This window comes from Trichosurus vulpecula, chromosome 4 (assembly GCF_011100635.1).
Source record: "Trichosurus vulpecula isolate mTriVul1 chromosome 4, mTriVul1.pri, whole genome shotgun sequence".
Lineage (NCBI taxonomy): Eukaryota > Metazoa > Chordata > Mammalia > Diprotodontia > Phalangeridae > Trichosurus > Trichosurus vulpecula.
This window is the reverse complement of record NC_050576.1, coordinates 68,107,405-68,126,484: the sequence shown is the minus strand read 5'-3', so window position 1 is coordinate 68,126,484 and position 19,080 is coordinate 68,107,405. Positions and strand designations below refer to the sequence as shown.

Sequence of the window (19,080 nt, the reverse complement as noted above, 5' to 3'; positions counted from 1 at the left end):
AGTTAGAAGCCATCATCTCACCTTCAAGATTCATTTGAACCAGAATGTATATTTAGCATAGTTGAACACTTTCAAATTAAATCCCTTTGATTCAGAGATGACCTTTTCATGTAATATTTAAATGTGCTGAATTACTAATAAGAGGCATATGTCCCTAATCATTACATGCTTTAAATAAGAGCACAAAATTCCATAACAAAAATCTCTTACATAAAATCCAGACAGATGGTCAGATAAACTATTTCAACCAAGTGTCCATTTCTCAGGAAGCTAGCAGGAGGGATTCATACAAATCTGAACAATTTTTTTAAGCATGGGCACATAGGCAGCAAAGTAAATAGACAGATAAAAGGGTTGGACCTGGAGTCAGAAAGACCTGAGTATGAATGCTGCCTCAGACACTTACTAGCCATAGGACCACAGGAAATAGCTTAACCTCTCTCAGCCTCAGTTTCCTCACAATAATATCCCCTCATAACATTGCTTTGAGGATTAAATAATATATAAAGCACTTTGTAAACTTTAAAGTGCTATATAAGTGCTCACCCTGGAAGAATAACAGCCTCTCTGGCCACACTAGTAAGTGCCCAGCCTTTGTCTACGATGCCACAGACACCTCTTCAATATAGAAGCCCACTCCATCCCTGGACACATCTCCACCCCTGTAGCCTCTCCCTCAGACTGGCTGTTTTGGAAGGAGGATGCTCAAGCCAGCCATGGCTTCATTCCTCTCCAAGCTTCACTCTTGGCTCTCTGAACTTTCTCTCCCCTGCCCCCAAGGGAATACCTTCTTCATCTCTTCCCTTCACCTCTGTTTTTCAGCTTCCTTTTATGTGCAGTCTTCCCCAATTAGAATGCAAACTCCTTGAGGTCAGGGACTATCATTCTTTCTACTTGTATTTATATCACCTTGAAACAAAATTTCTGTCCATCCAGACAGAAGGAGGTTTTGTTGTTAAAACAGTTTAGTTTCCAAAGAAAAAAGAACTGAAATCCAAGGTCTAAGAGACACCCTGAACACCAGGGTGTCTTTTCGAGTCCTCATTAGAATATCCAGTGGGATGTAGTACAAGCAGTAAGAAAAGCTGAGTCACATCACAGCTCTAATAATTTTGGGAAAGAACGTGACTATTTCGAATGAAGCATCTAGCAAATTAGGTTTAATTGAGTCATGATAAAGAGCATTTTTAATATTAAAAGTGGTGGCTGATTTCCACCATTTGTTCACTCTGTTGATATTTTCTCCTGCCGTGCTATATTCAGGCATCTCTTGTAGGCTGAAGCAACAATCATTTTTAAACATGAGAGAGTGGGAGTGCCAACAACAACAATTTATACAAGAGATTTCAATCTATTTAGGTGGATCAAATGTCTTTTTCTTTCCTTTACTAAATGGCCACAAGTTTCTTTTACTGAATAACACTCAATCTCAGATCTTCCTGACTGCTAATAAGGAAAAAAAAAAAAACCCCAGTTACTCTTCCCACATGAATAAGACAAATCTAATAGGAAAACAGTATTTTTTAAAGCAATATTGTCATAGAAACACTATTATTTTTATTAAGGGACTTTTAATGCCACACTGTAAATTGCAAATACTCCATAAGCATACTGATTAATATTCCTTAAAGAAACTTGATTTTGGTCATGAAAGTGACCTGGGATTTAAGTGGTGCAGTGCAAGATCTGAGTTCAAATCTAACCTCATACTTCCTAACTGTGTGACCTTGGCCAAGTCATTCTGTTTGCTTCTGTTTCCTCAAATGTAAAAAATGGGAAAATAACAGCACTTACCTTTCAAGGCTGTTGTAAGGAACAAATGAGATAATTATAAAATGCTCAACACAACGCCCAGGTGCTTAATAAATGCTTATTCCTTCCCCTTCTCTTTAGCCTTCCCTTCCCTTTTCCTTGTGAGGAAAGAAGGGCAGAAGTGATGACAATAACAATACCTTCAGGCATTCAATGTACATCCCAAAAGGACCAAAGTAATTAAGGAGTCATTAATTGTGCATGCCTAAGTCTGACACTTTTAATTGTTTCAAATTCATTCACGATTATTATTATTCCTTACTTTGCCAGCAGGATTCAAAAAACCTTTCCTCAGAACAACTGCACGGAAAAAGAAGAGATTTTTCTTTGTGAAGAAAAAGATGATCCTACCTGTTTAAGCTTCATAAAGAAAGTCTCAGTGAAAGTCTTTCTGCTGAAGTACCAGAAGCGCTCATTGGCCGGGTACACGCGCACCAACGTCTCTAGCAAGAAGCGGACCGGTTCCACCACCTCAGTAACGACCATGTCAACGGCTACAGTCATGAACACCCTTTTATCTAGAGTTGAAAATAGGATTTGTGGTCACAAGTCATGTCACCCAACAGTGAACATCTAACCACACAAAACAGTGAGTTACAGTACATACAGTACACAGCCCAACGTAAGAAAAATGTACTTAATAGGATTCAGCATTCAATTGCTGAATGTTCACTCAGTGCCTAGACCTATGAAAGATACAAACAAAATTTTTAAAATAAGTTCTTATTATCAATGAACTTACAATCTCTGTGGGGAGGCACAGCCACAGAGGAAACAGGCAACAAGATGCTATGCAATGAAATGTCAAAGATAGTTGGTCGACACAATAAATATCAACCGGTTGAGAAAATGGAGAAACTAGTGTGGTCTGAGGTTGCTACGGTATCAACCTCTTTGGACCCATTTCTCAAGCCGTAAAATAACGACAGCTCACATTTGTATAATGTTTTGATGTTTATAAAGACCTTTCACATAACAATTCTGTGAAATGGATAATTTAAGTAATATTGTCCCCAAGAAAACAACTCAAAATGTCCTTTCCCATGGTGACATAACTAGAAAATTGCTAGAAGCAGGACTGAACCTAGACATACTGACTCCAAAAACAATGCTCTGTGCACTATAACACACTGCTTCACACAAAGGGGTGGTCTGGGGTACAGAGAAACACACAGTGTCTCTGCTAACCATAAAATTTTACAATCTAGGCTCTAGTAGGCCACGGTTTTGTGAAGAAGGGACCTACGGTGGGCTTGGTTAGTTCCTTGTAAATAGAGACTGTTTTCATTTTTTGTAATTGTATCCTCAGTACCTATGTACCTGACACATAGTGGGTACTTAATAAATGCTTACTAATCAGCTGAAAGATCTAGATAGACTAAGAAGAAGACAGAAGAGCAACTAAGGGAGTTATGATGCAAGGGAGAGGGTAGATCCAAAGAGTACCTTGTTCAGCTAATTCACTAAGTCTTAAGGCTAAAGAGTAAAAAAATCCTCTCCCTTCCCAACACTAAATGGGACTATAATCTCATAGAGGAGAAGCCAGGAGAGGATAAAATCAACATAAATACAGATAAATTACTGCGTGTGGTGTATTCATGTCTCTAAGGAGGCCTTAAAGGAAGATGGCCTTGTATTCAACTGTAACATTGTTATCTACTCATTTTATTTCCCCAGATTTTTTTAACCCTTTCTTTCCTTGGACCTCATTACACACTTTATCAATATCTCTCAGAAGCCTTATGGTTGAAGGGAACTTGTCAGCTGCCTAGCCCAATGAACAGTTTTAGTAGAACCCCACTAAAACTTGCCCATCCAGCTTGTGGTTCTCCAGTCTCTGCCTGAACACCTTCAATGGTGGACTCATCACTGCCCATACTAGTCCATTCCACTTCTGGGCTGCTCCAATTATTAGGAAAATTCTTCTAACATCAACTCTAAATGTGTCTCTTTCCAACCCCCTACCAAGGCTCCCATGTCTGTTCTTTGGCACCTAACAAAACACAACTAATCCCTGTTCCAAATGACAGTTTTCTGAAAACTTGGAGAACCCTACCATATTCTCCTCAAAATCTTCTCTCCCATAAAATAAACATACCCAGTCTCTTCAACTGCTTCTCATATGACATGGTCTCAAAGGTGTCCTCTACCCTGGTTTCCCTCCTCCCACAGTAGCTATATAGCTTATGAATATCTTTCTTAAACTATGGGGCCCAAAAGTGAACAGAGTACTACAGATGGGCCCAAAGCAAAGTGAAGACCAGAAGGGCTATCACTTCTCTTATGCATTCACCGTGTTCTATTTTTATGTTATGGTTAGTTCTATATATGTTCTCGTACTCTCCCTGCAAGACAGCAAGTTCTATGAGATCAGGACTGATTTTTATTGAACTGTTGGGCTCCCTAATACCTAGTACTTTGAACAAAACTGGTACTTAATAAATGTTTGCTGAGACTAACTTAGGGTTAAACAAGGATGTGAATATTAAATGCTATAAAGTTATGCCTGTTCTAACTCATAATCTAAATGCATATCACTATATAGCTTACATTCATATTAACTAGGGAACAGCCACATTTTCCCTTGACGGCAACTTATTTTTGTACATGCCTACAAGAAGGATGAATTTATAAAAATAAGTGACAAAATATTTGATTTTGTCAAATAAGACCAGAAAATCATTTTACACCAGAAACTGTGTGATTCTCACCCCACCCCATCCCCCACCCCCAAAAAGGATGGTGTTGAACACACAGGATCTCTAAATTCTCTTTCTGGTTCAGCCATATCAGGGGTTGAGAACCTGTGGCCTCAAGACCACATGTGGCTGCTAGGTCCTTGGATGTGGCCTTTTGACTGAGTCTAAGTTTTACAGAGCAAATCCTTTTATTAAAGGGATTTGTTCTGTGAATTATGGATTTAGTCAAAAGGCCTCACCCAAGGACCTAGAGAGCCTCAAGGCCACAGGTTCCCCACCCGTGAGCCATATCAATGTTTTTCCCTGGACAAGTTACTCAATTTTTATAAGTCTTATTTTCTTCATTTAAGACACCATGATAATATTTGCAATCTCTCCCCTTAGCCAGAAAAGTTGTAAGAATTCAAACCCACAAAGCAGGAAGATACAGGATTACAAGGTATTATTTCAAGATTTTTAAAATGTTGATGTACACCTAGTTTTCTATTACTAAAATAGTTAAGGAAATATAATATAGCAATATAATTAATCAAGAGTTACAAAAAGCTGTCTCCTTCTTACCCAAGCCAGAATCATAGACTGATCACTGGAAAAGAGGGTGTCTCTTTTCTTTCTTCATTAAAAAACAAACTGTAGTCCATAGTAAAATGGAAAAGCCTGATACAAGAACTGTCTTCATATAATAGCAAAAATGTTTTGGTTCTGCAGTTTCACTGAAGTAGTTCTAGTGAACTTCTTCAAATTACAAAAGGAAATCTCAATACTTTCTTACCCATGCAGGTCTCCTGGGGAGGGGGAAGGGGGGAGACTCCATGTTTTCTTTTCTTTTATTACAGATGAAAGAAATTACATTAGCCAAGAGTCTACTCTGTTCCTTAATGTGCAAGGGAATCCCTTACTATGTAAGCAAAATTTACACAAATTAAACTAACATCTGAATTGATGAGTTGAGTTTGTACTAGTAACCAATCCTTATGACAACTGATTAGGTTTGGTTCTATTTTTTCAAAGTTTACCAGGTCAAATTAAAAACAATCTCACTTATGCCAAAAGACTTCATGGCCTCTTCACAGCCCCTGCAGCTGTAACACCACAACTCAAGTTCAGATCTGCATCATTTCCCACCTGGCTGGATGCAGCTTTCCACAAATTAGCCTGCCTAACTCAAGGCCTCTCCTACCACTTACAATGCTAAGAATTAATGCTAAAAATAACAGAGATCTCACATGAGACTTGGGACTCTATCCATTAAGCATGAAAACAAAGCAGCACAAAGATTTAGAAATCTTGGAAGCAAATGGACAATCTAGCTTAGAATTTGGCACAGAGAAGGCGTAGAACAAAAGGTTCAGTCTGATGTGCACAGCAGATTTGGCAAGGCCAGATTTCAAAGGGTTCAGAGGAAAAGTGGTCAATATCCCATGACCTAAAATTCTGTAGGGGTGAATGTCTCTACAAGAAGGGTTGGAAATGCTCAAGACTGAAAGTAAGACAAAAAAAAGATATGATTCTGATAAGGGGAAAAAGTGGGAGCAGTTTAAAGAGGTCTATATAGGTTGGGAGGGAAATGACTGACTAACTCAGATTTTAGAAATACATGGAGGAAGGAGGGAAGGAAGAGAGGAAGGAAGGAAGGAACGAAGGAATGAAGGAAGGAAGGAAGGAGGGAAGGAAGTAAGGAAGGAGGGAAGGAAGGAGGGAGGGAGACTCAACCAGCTCCTTCTCACCCCCAAATTTCCTTCATCCTTAAAAAAAATCCTTTACCCAATGCTACTAACCCTTCCCTTTCTCTTGCGAATTCCTTGAAAAACTGTCTAGACTCACTGGCTCTACTTCCACTCCTCTCAGTTCTCAATCGTTTGCAATCAAGCTTCCAACCTCTTCACTCAACTGAAACTTCTCTCTTTCAAGTTATCAATATCTTTATTGCCAAATATGCTTGTTTCTTAGTGCCTATCTTTCTTGACCTATCTGCTAAATTTGATTCTGCTGCCCACATTCTCCTTCTACATGCCTTTTCCTTTCTAAGTTTTCCTCAGACTACTCTCTTCTAGTTCTCTTCTAACTACCTTCTCCACCTCTTTTGTCAGATCATCACCCACATCATGCCCCCTATGGATGCACAAAAGATGCTATCCTGGTGTCCCTGTCTCTCTCTCTCAGTCTCTCTCTCTCTCTCTCTCTCTCAGTCTCTCTCTCTCTCTCTCTCTCTCTCTCCCCCCCCCAAGAGTCAAACTGCAAAGTCTGAGACACGAGTGGAGAAGAAGTGGAAGTAACGAGCATCAACAGTTTTTTCTAGGAGTTTGGCTGAAACAGAACAAGAGATACACTGCATGGCAGCCTGAAGGGATGATTTGGGTCAAGGGAAGGGAGGATTTTAAGGCTGAAAGAGAACTGGTTATGAATAAGGAGCAAGAAGAGAGTAAAAAGAATTGCAGTGCTGCAGCCAGGACACATTTGGAAGTAAAGAACACAAATCTGTAATGGATACAGTTCGGTGGCCAGTGAAAGGCGAGGAGGAGGCAGATGATGTGGGGATTTCAGGGTTGGGGCTTTCTAAAGCATAAGCAATGCTACAGGACACGAGGGAAACGATTTGAGAGTAGGGGAAAGAGCCAAGTTAAACTGGTTAATACTAGGGCAGGCACTTAATAAATGTTTATTGAATGATTAATTTTAACTGGCTAGAAAGAACTCAGAGGAAATATAAGACCTGGAATGAAGAAGATCCACATTTGTCTATTCTTACATATCTGACCCCAACTCAGTCTACCTTGTTGTATCATCATTCACCTCCTGCCCATCAATCATAGGTGTCCCCCACATCTCAGTCCTTGGTCCTCTTCTCACCCTATAAACTCTTTCAATAATCTGATTAGCTTCCAAGGCTTCAATCATCATATTTATGAAGAGGCATTCAATCTTAATCTTTCTCTTGCACAGCCCTTAATCACTCACAGCCTCCTGAACTTCTTAACTTGGAACTCAAACTTTCAAACTCATTATTTTTCCCTTAGGGAAATCCCTTTCTTCATCCAAATGCCCATATTTTCATTAATAATCATCTTTCCCATCTCCCAGGTTCACAATCTCAAAGCAGTCCTTGGCTCTCTCCACTACCTCAGGCCCCATACCTTAACAATTCTAATTCCACAACCCCGCTCACATGCTGTCTCTTTCTAATTACACAGCCACTATCCTAATTCAGGTCCTTGTCATCTCTCTCTTGGTAAAAACCTCCGAACTTGGTATCCCTACTTCCATTCCCTCCTTTCCCTAATCCGGCCCCCATGCAACTATGAAACTGATATTCTTCAAACATAGGCTTGATCCTGTCACTCCCCTGCTCAAAATCTGTAGTACATCCCCACTGTCTCTAGCATAAAGTACAAACACCTATGCCCATTCTTTAAAGCCTTAAGAAATTTAGCTCCCATAAACTTTTGCAGCCCCTTTCCTTCTTAGCTTCCTTTTCCATGACTCTAGATGCTGGTCAGCTTGCCCACTAACTGTTCTCCAAAGTCATTAGGATACCCTCTTTGTGCTTCTGTACAGGCTATCCAATGTTTGGAATGCTCTTCCTCCCAGATGGTTAGAATCTGGAACTTTCTCCCATCTTCACCATTTTCAGGTGCCTTTCCTAAGAAGTCTCGTTTGTTCCCTTTCCCTACTGCTAGAAACTAAATTCCTCTTGAATTTACTTTGTAGTTACTTAACTGTATACATAGTGTCTGTCCACCATTCCTGCATCCCCTATCCAGCTCAATCTCAAATAGAATGTAAAATCCGTAAGGGTCTAAACCAGGAGTGGGGAACCTGTGGCCTCAAGGTCACATGTGACCTTCTAGGTCCTTGGGTGCAGCCTTTTGACTGAATCCAAGTTTTACAGAACAAATCCTTTTATTGAGGGATTTGGTCTGTAAAGTTTGGATTCAGTCAAAGGGCCACACTTGAGGACCTAGAGGGCCACTTGTGTCCTCAAGGCTGCAGGTTCCCCACCCCTGGGACTCAAAACTATTTCCCTTTTGTCTATATATCCTCAGTGCTTTGGATAGGAGTAGACCTTCAATTAGTCTATGTCACATCAAAGTGTTTCTATAACCTGAAGCAGGAACAATTACTTTTGCATCTTTAAGGCTATGACCTTTACTAATAATAACCAATACCAACAAAAATTTTCTAAGTGTTTCATTATAGTAACATTTTCACAGAGCAATATCTTGAGCCAAACAATGAACGATCTTTCGAGAAAATTCACCTTTAGGAGTTTCTTCATTAAGTGCCAAGAATGTAGGTGTGTTGGGGTTCCACATTCCAGTAATAACATAAGCTCTTCCATCGCAGCTCTTTCCCATGGATTCCTATAGATACATGAATATTTGAGCAGGTATTATTTGGAATCTCTTTAGAAAATCAGAATTTGTAATGGCTTTAAGGAAACCAGATATAGGAAAATTTTAGAACTGGACACACGACCAAAAGCCTTTTACTTCAGAAAAATTCTTCTTTAGAAAAATATTTGCCATACAAGTCTCTAAATTGTAGATTCCCTGAGGGCATCAAAAAACCAAAAGTTTAATTTTGTCAGGTTATGAGGAATTCATCTCATGGAAAATGCAAATTACATGAACAAGCTGAATCGCAAAAACAGAACTGCAGCAGCACTAGTATCTTAATTAACCTCATTCTGGTTCAAAAAAAAAATTCATACACCTCTACTCTCCATACACATATAATCCAATGCGGTTACCTTTTCGGGATGACCAATCAACTAATTAATAAGTTTTTATGGGGCAGCTAGGGGGTACAGTGAGTAGAGCACTGGCCCGGGAATCAGGAGGACCTGAGTTCAAATCCGGCCTCAGACACTTGGTATACTTATTAGTTGTATGACATTAGGCCAGTCACTTAACCCCAATTGCCCTGCCAAAAAAAAGCAAAAAACTGAGGCAGACAGGGTGAAGTGACTTGCCCAGGGTCACACAACTAGTAAGTTCCTGAGGCCAGATTTGAACTCAGGAAGATGAGTCTTCCTGACTCCAGGCCTAGCACTCTATCCACTGTGCCACGTATATGCCCTGGCATATAGTAGGTACGTAATAAAAACTTTTTTTTTTAATTCTTTTTTTGAGGAGGGAAGGCAAGGCAAACTCCACGGACAACATGTCCACAGTCACAAAAAGTTGAACACAATTGAACAAGTGAACAATAAAAGGCAGTAGTGAAACTGATGTTAGCTTTTTCCCTCAACAATGAATTTCTTTTTAAAATACTGACATCAATCTACATTATGACACCATCATACCATTAAAGACAATCACTTTTTTTTTCCAGTATTAGTCAACTCTGGATCATCTTAAAAACAATCCTCCACATCATAGATCATCCACATAACCTTGCCTACCATTTAAAGACCCTCACAATCCAGCCACAATCTGGCCTACCTTTCCAACCTTATTAGAATTGATTCCTCTTCTCACTATTTAACATCCAACCAAAATAGACTTCTTGCAGCTTTGCGTCTCTGAAGCTTATGAAGTGAGCTCCCACATGATACAATCTTCCATTGCTATGCTTCAGGACTGGCTATCCCCTAGACCTGGAAGGCCATCACTCCCATCTCCAACTCCTGGAATCCCTTGTTTCCTTCAAGACTCATGTCATGTTTCCCCTTCTATAGGGGAAATCCAAAAATTACCTTGTATTTATTTTGTGTTTTCTTCTTGTTCAGTTGAGTTTTTCTTACTCTTCATAACCCCTTTTGGGGTTTTCTTGGCAAAGATACTAGAGCAAATTCCTTCTCCAGCTCATTTTACAGATGAGGAAACTGAGGCAAACAGGGTTAAGTGACTTGCCCAGGGTCACACAGCTAGTAAGTGTCTGAGGAAAGATCTGAACTCAGGAAGATGAGTCTTCCTGACTCCAGGCCAAGTGCTCTCTCCACTGCACCACCCAATTGTGTGAATTCTATACATGCTTATTTATGTACTTATATTCTCTAATAAAACGTAAGCTCCTGGAGGCCAGGAACCACATCCTTTTTATCTCTGCATCGCCGGCATAGGGCATGGTGAGTGGTATATAGCAGGCACTTTAGAAATATGCACATTGTTTCCTGCTAGTCAGCGCAACCTGATGAATTGAGGGCAGAAATAATTATTCAATTATATTCCAAGTTTTGGCAAATATAAAGGCAGTAACAGCATATTACTAAAGGGAGGTTTGCAATTTTCATGTAGCATTTTATAGATAACATAATTATCATATTTTATTTATATTTATATCTGTACATCTATAGTATCCTCTTTTCTAGGTTATAAATTCCAAGAGGGAAGAGATCATGTCTTATTTAGCATTCTACCTCCTCTGGTACCAAACACAATGCTCCAAAAATAGTAAATACTTAACATATGGTGTTAAATAACATGTTGGTTTAAACATGACTTCTTCCAAACTTTCCCAGCAGTGAAATGATGTTAAATTTCATTTTTGTCCTTACTCCAGGAGCACAAATACTAAAATTGGAAAAAGGCCAAGATTAGCATGGGTCTTGCCCCAGGATTACATAGAAATTCAGGAAGAATTTTATTCTTTTTAAATTTACAGATTTAATGCCATCCCAAATATCAAGGGGATTCTTTTTAGAACTAGACAAAATAATATCAAAACTCATCTGGGAGAATCAGAAGGTCAAGAACATCAAGGAGGGTAAGGAAAAAACATGGGCGCAGAAGCAGCCTAGCATTACCGAATCTCAAATTATACTCTATAATCATCAAAGTTGTTTGGGACAGGTTTTTAAAAATAGCAAAATTGAACAATGAAACTGATTAGGTAAACAAGATCTAAAAGCAACTGAAGATAGCATCCCAGTGTTCAACAAACCCTAGGAGGATATGAACTCCCTACTTGGGGTTGGGGGAGGGAAAACTGCTGAGAAAGTTTGGAAGAAATCACATATGAACCAACAAGTTATACTCTATAACCTCCAAGGGGTGCATGATCTAAATATAAAAGATTACATCATCAACAAAGAGAAGGAGAATGGAAGGAGATACCTTTTACAGCTATGACTCAGGGAGACAATTCTTAACTAAATAAGGGATAGAAGTAATCACAGGGACGAATTCTGCCAATACGTGGAACTTCCTCTGCCAATGCAGACTGGCACTGTCTCCGAACCTTATAGTTTTAGAGAGTTGTGTAGAACACTAAAAAGTTAAGTGACTTGCCCAGGGTCACAAAGCCAGAAAGTCTCGGAGATGAGAACTGAACATCTTCACTCTGACACTGGCTCTCCTTCTACTATGCCACGCTGCATCTCATTTGGGGAGGTAAAACAGATGAGCTGAATGACAAAAAACTGAAAAGCTTTTATATGAACCAAATCAATGCAGCTAGAATTAGAAGATGAGTAATTAATTGGGGAAAAAAATCTCTATCTCCTATCTCTGAGAAAAGTTTAATGTAAAAAAAAAGAATAGAAATTGCTAAAAATAAGAGCCATTTCCCAAATGGAAAAGTGAGCAAGAAGCATAAAGAGGCAGTTTTCAAAAGAAGAATTACAAGTTAGCAGTATGATATCAACATTCCAAATCACTAATGATATGAGAAATGCAATTTTTTAAACTCTGAGATTTAACCTCTCACCTATCAGATTTGTGAAGATGACAAAACACAAAAAAATGATCAATATTAGAGGAGTAGCAATGAAACGGGCATACTAAGGTACCCTTGAGAGACCTATGAACTGGTCCAACCATTGTGAAAAACAATTTGGAATTATTGATCAACAAGCATTTGATTAATGACCTCCTATGTTCTACGCATCAGGCTACATTCTTGGGGTACAACTATAATTGTAATGAAACAAGCCCCACTCAGAAGGAGTTTTAAAAAGTCTGTCAGTCAATCAGTCAATAAGCATTTATTAAGCATCAGCTATGTGGCAGGCATTGTGTTATGCACTGGGGATACAAAAAAAGGCAAAAGAAAGTCATTAAATGGTGCAGTCAATGCATTAGTGTTGCCTTAGCAATATATCACTATTAAACATAGGCCCCAAGAAGAACAAAGACAGAGAGAAAAAGGTCCCATATGTAGAAAGATATTTACAGCAGCAAATAACTACAAAGAAAGTATGTGCCAATCAACTAGTTCAAAACTACATAGTGAAAAGAAGACAAAGGTAAGAGATTTTGCAGAAGTAAGGAACAGTAAGTAACCAGAAAGAGGGGAAAGAAATCCTGAGGGAGTGGGGAAAAATAAGTATGATCCAAGGTTATGAATCTGACCGATTGAAAGGATGTTGGCATCCTCAAAAGAAACTGAGAAGTTCTGAAGGAATGATGGGTTTAGAGGGTAAGATATCACGTTACATTTTGGCCACAACACAAGTTCCTCTTACCTTTCCGTTTTTATTTCATATTATTTCCATTCATACACTTTCTCTTTCAGTCAAAATAGTCTACTAGCCATTCTCTAGACACAGCATTCTATGTCCTATCTCCATGACTCTGAAGAAGTGATCCCTTAAGTGATCTTAAATTGTGCATCGAGATCCCATAGGGGGTCATGAAAAGTTTGGCAACAGTAAAAGGTTTTTGAACATGCCAAGTATCAAAAATTAATTAAAAATCAAACGCGTAATGAATCCAAGGGGTTTCTGGCAGTGCTTGCCCATGTTGCATCACACAACTTCACTGCAGCCTTGGGGTTGAACACAAAACATGCACATTTTGCACTGTGCATGCCATCACGCCATGTAATGCCAGTGAATGCTACTGAAATGTGAAAAAGGGTCGTGGCCCTGCCCCATATCCAAAATCCAATCCTACTTTACCTCTGCCACATACAATTCTTATATTCCTTTAACACCCAACTCAGGTGTCATTTCCCTCACAGGGCAGCCAGGTGGCATAGTGGACAGAGTACTATACTTGGAATCAGAAGACATGAACTCAAATCTGGCCTCAGATACTTAAGGTTACTCAGATTACTTGTATAATCTTGAGCAAGTTTTAACCTCTATCTGCCTCAGTTTCCTCATCTGTAAAATGGGATGAAATGAATAGCTCCTACTTCTAAGATTGTTGTGAAGACAAAGTGTGATAACATTTGTAAAGCACTTTGCAAAACTTAAAATGTCATATAAATGTTAGCTATTATTATTATTATTATTATTAAGATACTCTTTTTCCCTTTCACTGCCAGTGATTATCACTCTCTCCCTCTTTTTTTTTTTATAAATTTCTTTATTTATTTTTGGTTTACCACACACAGTTCTCCATAGTTTTGAGTTCCAGATTTTCTCCCCTCCCTCCCCCCTCCCTCCCCAAGACGGCATGGAGTCTCATAACTGTCATGAATGACTTTGCATTGAATTAATTTATGCACTAGTCAAGTCATGGAGAAGAATTTTGACCAATGGAATGAATCATGAGAAAGAAGAAACAGAACCAAAAAAAAAAAAACCCCCAAAAACAAAAACAAAAGAGAAGCAGAAAAGGCGAGCATGTAGTGTGCCTCAGTCTGTATTCAAACTTCGCAGTTCTTTGTCTGGATGAAGATAGCATTCTCCATCGTGAGTCCCCTGGAGTTGTCCTTGCCCCTTAGGTTGCTGAGAAAAGCGCAGTATGTCAGGGTTGGTCCTCACGGAATCCACATATCTGTGGCTGTGCACAACGTTCTCCTGGCTCTGCTCCGCTCACTCAGCATTATGTCGTGTAGGTTTTTCCAGGTTGTTATGAAGTCTGCATCATCCCCATTTCTTATGGCACAATAGTATTCCATCACCTTCATATACCACAGCTTGTTCAGCCATTCCCCAATTGATGGGCATCCCTTTGCTTTCCAATTCTTGGCTACCACAAAGAGAGCTGCTATAAATATTCTTGTACATATGGGTCCTTTTCCCGCTTGCGTGATTTCTTTGGGATACAACCCTAGAAGTGGTATTGCTGGGTCAAAGGGTATGAACATTTCTATAGCCCTTTGGGTATAGTTCCACACCGCCCTCCAAAATGGCTGGATCAGCTCACAACTCCACCAGCAATGCAACAATGTTCCAATTTCCCCACATCCTTTCCAGCATTTATCATTCTCCTGATTTGTTATTTTAGCCAATCTGACAGGAGAGATGTGGTATCTAAGAGTTGTTTTGATTTGCATTTCTCTAATCAGCAGCGATCCAGAGCATTTTTCCATATGCCTGTAGATAGCTTTAATTTCTTCCTCTGAAAACTGCCTGTTCATATCCTTTGACCATTTCTCAATTGGGGAAGACTCTCTCCCTCTTAAAAGTGCATGTATAGTTTTGATGTCTATGCTTTACATTTCAGTTTCTATATATGTGTCATACCCACCCTACCCTCACTGAGGTATAAGCTCCTTGAAGGCAGGGACAGTCCTGTTTTTGTCTTCTTATCCCAGTGATAGAGTAAAAACAAATATTTGTTGAACTGAACTAAATCTAATCTAGCAGATATTTCTTTTTGTGTAATAAGAATTTACGTTAAAATTATTCAATTCTCAATTAAAGTCATGAAAAGATAACATGGATAAAAAAAAAATAATAAAAATCTACATGGGTATATCAGTCATCCTACCAGTACTCAAATTTGCTTAGTTTCCCTTCACCAGAGGTACTGATGACAACAGCCTCTCTCCACCCCCAAGTACATCCAGCCTTTGAAGGATGATAGACTGCCAAAGACTCTTGAAAAGGTTCAAATAAAGATATACTGAGTCTCTGGGATAAGGCTTTTCAGAGAAATTTGCTACGTCAATCATTATTTTTAAGGCTTTAAAGGTTTACACTTTAACATCTAAACTTCTTAGAATTCTTTATGGCCCAAACCACCTCCTCAGAGAATGCCAGTGTCCTAAATAATCAATGTTTGAACATTCATTAGTGATATAGCATATATATTTACATATACACTCATGCAGAGATGGAAGCTAACAGGCCATGTGTGGCTAATTTAAGTTTCTGGGTTCAAAATGACTGACACATTTAGAAAACTCACGGGAAGCTTTTCCTGATTTATTCTGAAGGAAACTGATTCTTAAGAAATTCAGAGGAATACAACAAAATGAAATCAACATATATGCTATTTTGCAGGAGGAATTCTAGAGAACATGTAGAATACATGTAATATGTAGCATATATGTAATGTGACCGCATGTAATATGGTCAAGAAAATAAATTGATCAAAAAATCTAATACCAACCATAAAGATTAGCTCCTTCCTCTGGGATTTAGAAAAGCTATGCCTGATTTCATCATTAGTGCTAGTAATAAGTGGTACTTCTGATTATCAGCTAAGACTCTGAATGCTGACGTGCAGCTGCTGTAACAAATACCAATTTTCACAAACTCATGTTGGCTTTTAAAGACTTCTTTTAAATGCCATGCTGAAAGGCAATACATTTTTCTAAGGCCATCAAAAAGGTGGTAGAAAAATTCTTTAAAAGAAATGTCAATCATGATATTCAAATTAATAATACTATACTAAAACAAATGAAAGGAAATATATTACCTCTGGAGATGCCTGTTATTTTAATATCCTTACTCTTCCTAGCTCATCAAAGAAAAGACATTTTCCTAAAAGGCTTAAGAACAGATGAATAAAGGGGGCTCTGCCAAAACACTAACATTTATAGGCCTTCACCTTCCTTCCGTAGGAATTTACCCATTTCCCACCTTCTTCAGTACTTTCAGGTCAAGTTTCCAAAAGACCTTATTAAATGAAAGTGTGGACTAGAAAACAGTTCCTTAAGAGATTATGACAAGTATCTCAACAGGGGAACTCTGATCTACACTTGGTTAAAGTCGCTTAAGATGATCATTACCATATCCAGTAAATGCATGTCACTGTTCTTCACGTTTCGACCTGGGCTTAGTAACATTCCAAAACATCTGAAAATATTAAAGAAGAAAAAAAATTTAAGAAACAATAAACCATTAAATCAAAGATTTTAGCCCAGCAGGCAGAAAATCTATTTGTACATTATTGTTCCATCTGAGCACCTCAATTCCTATAAATGGTTATTCATATTTCATCATATATAAACGTAAATTTTCTACAATACTACATTAAATTGCATAATATAACATGGAAATGATAACATCAAATGACCAGCCTGTCATTTTCCATTAAAAAATTAACAACAGTGTAAGCATTCACCATAGGGCATCCTAGAAATGGTCTTCAAATTAAGTGCTGATCAAAAGGGGAGAGAATAATGGCTAAGGTATTAATTTTCAAATAAGAGATTTTGCCTGAATAAAGTAGGTTATTCTTAATATCTAGGTCAAGAATCACTAACCTAATTAATTTGTCAAGGGAGATTTTTGAGGATAAAGACCATAATTACAGTTTCCCAATACACTGGTCTTAGGTAAATACAGATTAAGTATTGGTGGTCATTAAGGAAAGAGTCAAGGTTTAGAGTTTGTACTAGACAACATCTGAGGCCTCTTTCATTTCCCAAGATTCAAGGATTCTGTTATTTCCTCCTTCAAACAAGGATACATTATAAAGAGTCCTTATGATTGAATGATTCCTTCCTCCTTATGATTGAATGATTCCTTCCAAGTATTTTCTCCAGCTTACCAGAAACTAACTGACACCCCATTCCCCGCCAAAAAGGCCAATAAGACTGCTAACTACATAGAATAAACACATATTAGAGCTGAGAGAGACTTGGAGATCACCTAGTCCAACCACCTTCATTTTACAAACCAGGAAGCTGAGTCTTAGACAAGGACATACCTAATGTCACAGAATGAGTTGGTAGCAGAGATGGGACTAAAATACCTACAACACAAAACTCACTACCTTTAGGAGTGACTGCCCCTAAAGCCATACCTCCTCCTTTCTAACTTTCTTACTTCTGTTGAGATCACCACCTTCTTTCATGAGATACCCAGATTTATAAACTAGGATTCATCTGGGCCAACTCACTCTCTCTCACTACTACCCCCATGGCTAATCTTGCCAAGTCTTATTGATTCTATGTCTTCAACACCTCCTATAACCACAGCTCTTCTCTACTCACACCACAACCACCCTATTCTAAGCCAGTAATCATCACCTCTCAACTGGACTACTGAAATAGCTGCAAAATGGCTCCCTCCCTTCCTTCAGTTCCAGCTCTCTCTGATACATACGCCACAGAGCTGTCAAAGTGATACTCCTAAAAGTCAGGGTGTTCCCATGTCATTCCTCTGTTCCAGAAGCTTCCACTGATCCTGCCTCCACAAAATCACTCACATCCATCACCATCTCTCTACCCATACATCCTCTATCCTATTTCAGGGTATTTTGTCCTGACCTTTCTACCTCTCATGGCTTTCTGCCCATCATCTTCCTTCTCTGAAATAGTTTCCACCCACACCTCTGCCTATTAAAATCTGTACTCTCCTTCAAGGCCCAATTCAAGTGCTACCTCCACAATGAAACTTTTCCTAATCCTCCACCCTCATCAAATCTCTCAAACCGTTCTGTTTGAAATCTCACTTGACAATCTACTACAACTTATATTGCAACTTCTTTAATATTTATCATCTCCCCCTCACTAAATTCTAAATTCTTTGGGGTGATGGACTACAATCCTATTTCATTCTGGTGTCCCCAGGACCATAGCACAGTGACCAGTACATAGCAGATATACTCAAAACCCAGTAGAACCTTAGTGGGACTAGAATCAAATATGAATTCTATCATTTAGCATTTAACATCCTTCTTAACTTGGCCCCACCCTACTTATCCAGTGTTATTGAACATTTCTCCTCTTCAGATCCAACACAACTGGCCTCCATGCAGTTCCTCAAACATGGCACTCTGTCTGTCATCTCCAATGGCTTTGCATTGTCAGTCTCTCTATTCCTGGGAAATAGCCCTTTCTCACCTCTGCCTCCTAAAATCCCCAGTTATCTTCAATATTAACTTAAATATCTACATGAAACCTCTCCTTACCTCCCTAGCTACAAATTCCTCCCCACACAAAAAAAAATTATTTTGATTCCATTTTGTCTCCAAGGTTTCAGTTTTATCTCTGTATCCCCAGTTCCTAGCACACAGTAGGCACTGATGCTTCTTTACTGGTTGGTTGATTTTTCACTAAGTTTCTCTTTTTCCAGATCTCTTCCCTTAAATGCTCCTGGTTCTGTCTTTTTAAAATATGATTAGTATTAGTATATAAAGTAGCTATATTCTGGCTAACATACATACATGCCAAAATTTCCTTGGTATTTGCCAACTAATCTGATATGGAGGAAAATTAAATAAGCTGTTTATAAAATGTATTTCTTATCTGATCTCTAACTATCCTAAATAAATCTTTGGTGATATTAATCTTAACTTACAAAGTTAATAAAAAGCCGACAAATCAGAAATTTTTAATGTATCATGTACCTTCTTCTAAAACAAGGAATAACCCTCAACCAGAATTCTGCCAAAAAAATATTACCTGTATATTTCTGACCCAGAAAAAATACTGTTATTCTAATTTCATATAAATAATAATACACAAGTCTCAAGTTCAGGATATAGGAGAGAAATCA

General features: G+C 38.6%; 1 protein-coding gene and 1 non-coding gene across 3 annotated transcripts in view; one reads left to right on the top strand and one right to left on the bottom strand.

Annotated features, from left to right (window-relative positions):
- Positions 1-19,080, bottom strand: part of RABGAP1L (RAB GTPase activating protein 1 like) — a 680,962-nt gene that overhangs the window by 570,434 nt on the left and 91,448 nt on the right. For both annotated transcript variants that reach the window (XM_036756235.1, XM_036756234.1), the window contains exons 8-10: positions 16,365-16,431; positions 8,770-8,872; positions 2,164-2,330 (exon numbers count right to left, since the gene is read on the bottom strand). In XM_036756235.1, the coding sequence (XP_036612130.1) occupies positions 2,164-2,330; positions 8,770-8,872; positions 16,365-16,431 (337 nt within the window). The remainder of the gene's footprint in view (positions 1-2,163; positions 2,331-8,769; positions 8,873-16,364; positions 16,432-19,080) is intronic.
- LOC118849297 lies at positions 11,003-11,106 on the top strand. Its single transcript, XR_005010343.1, has one exon. It is a non-coding gene; the product is annotated as a U6 spliceosomal RNA (small nuclear RNA).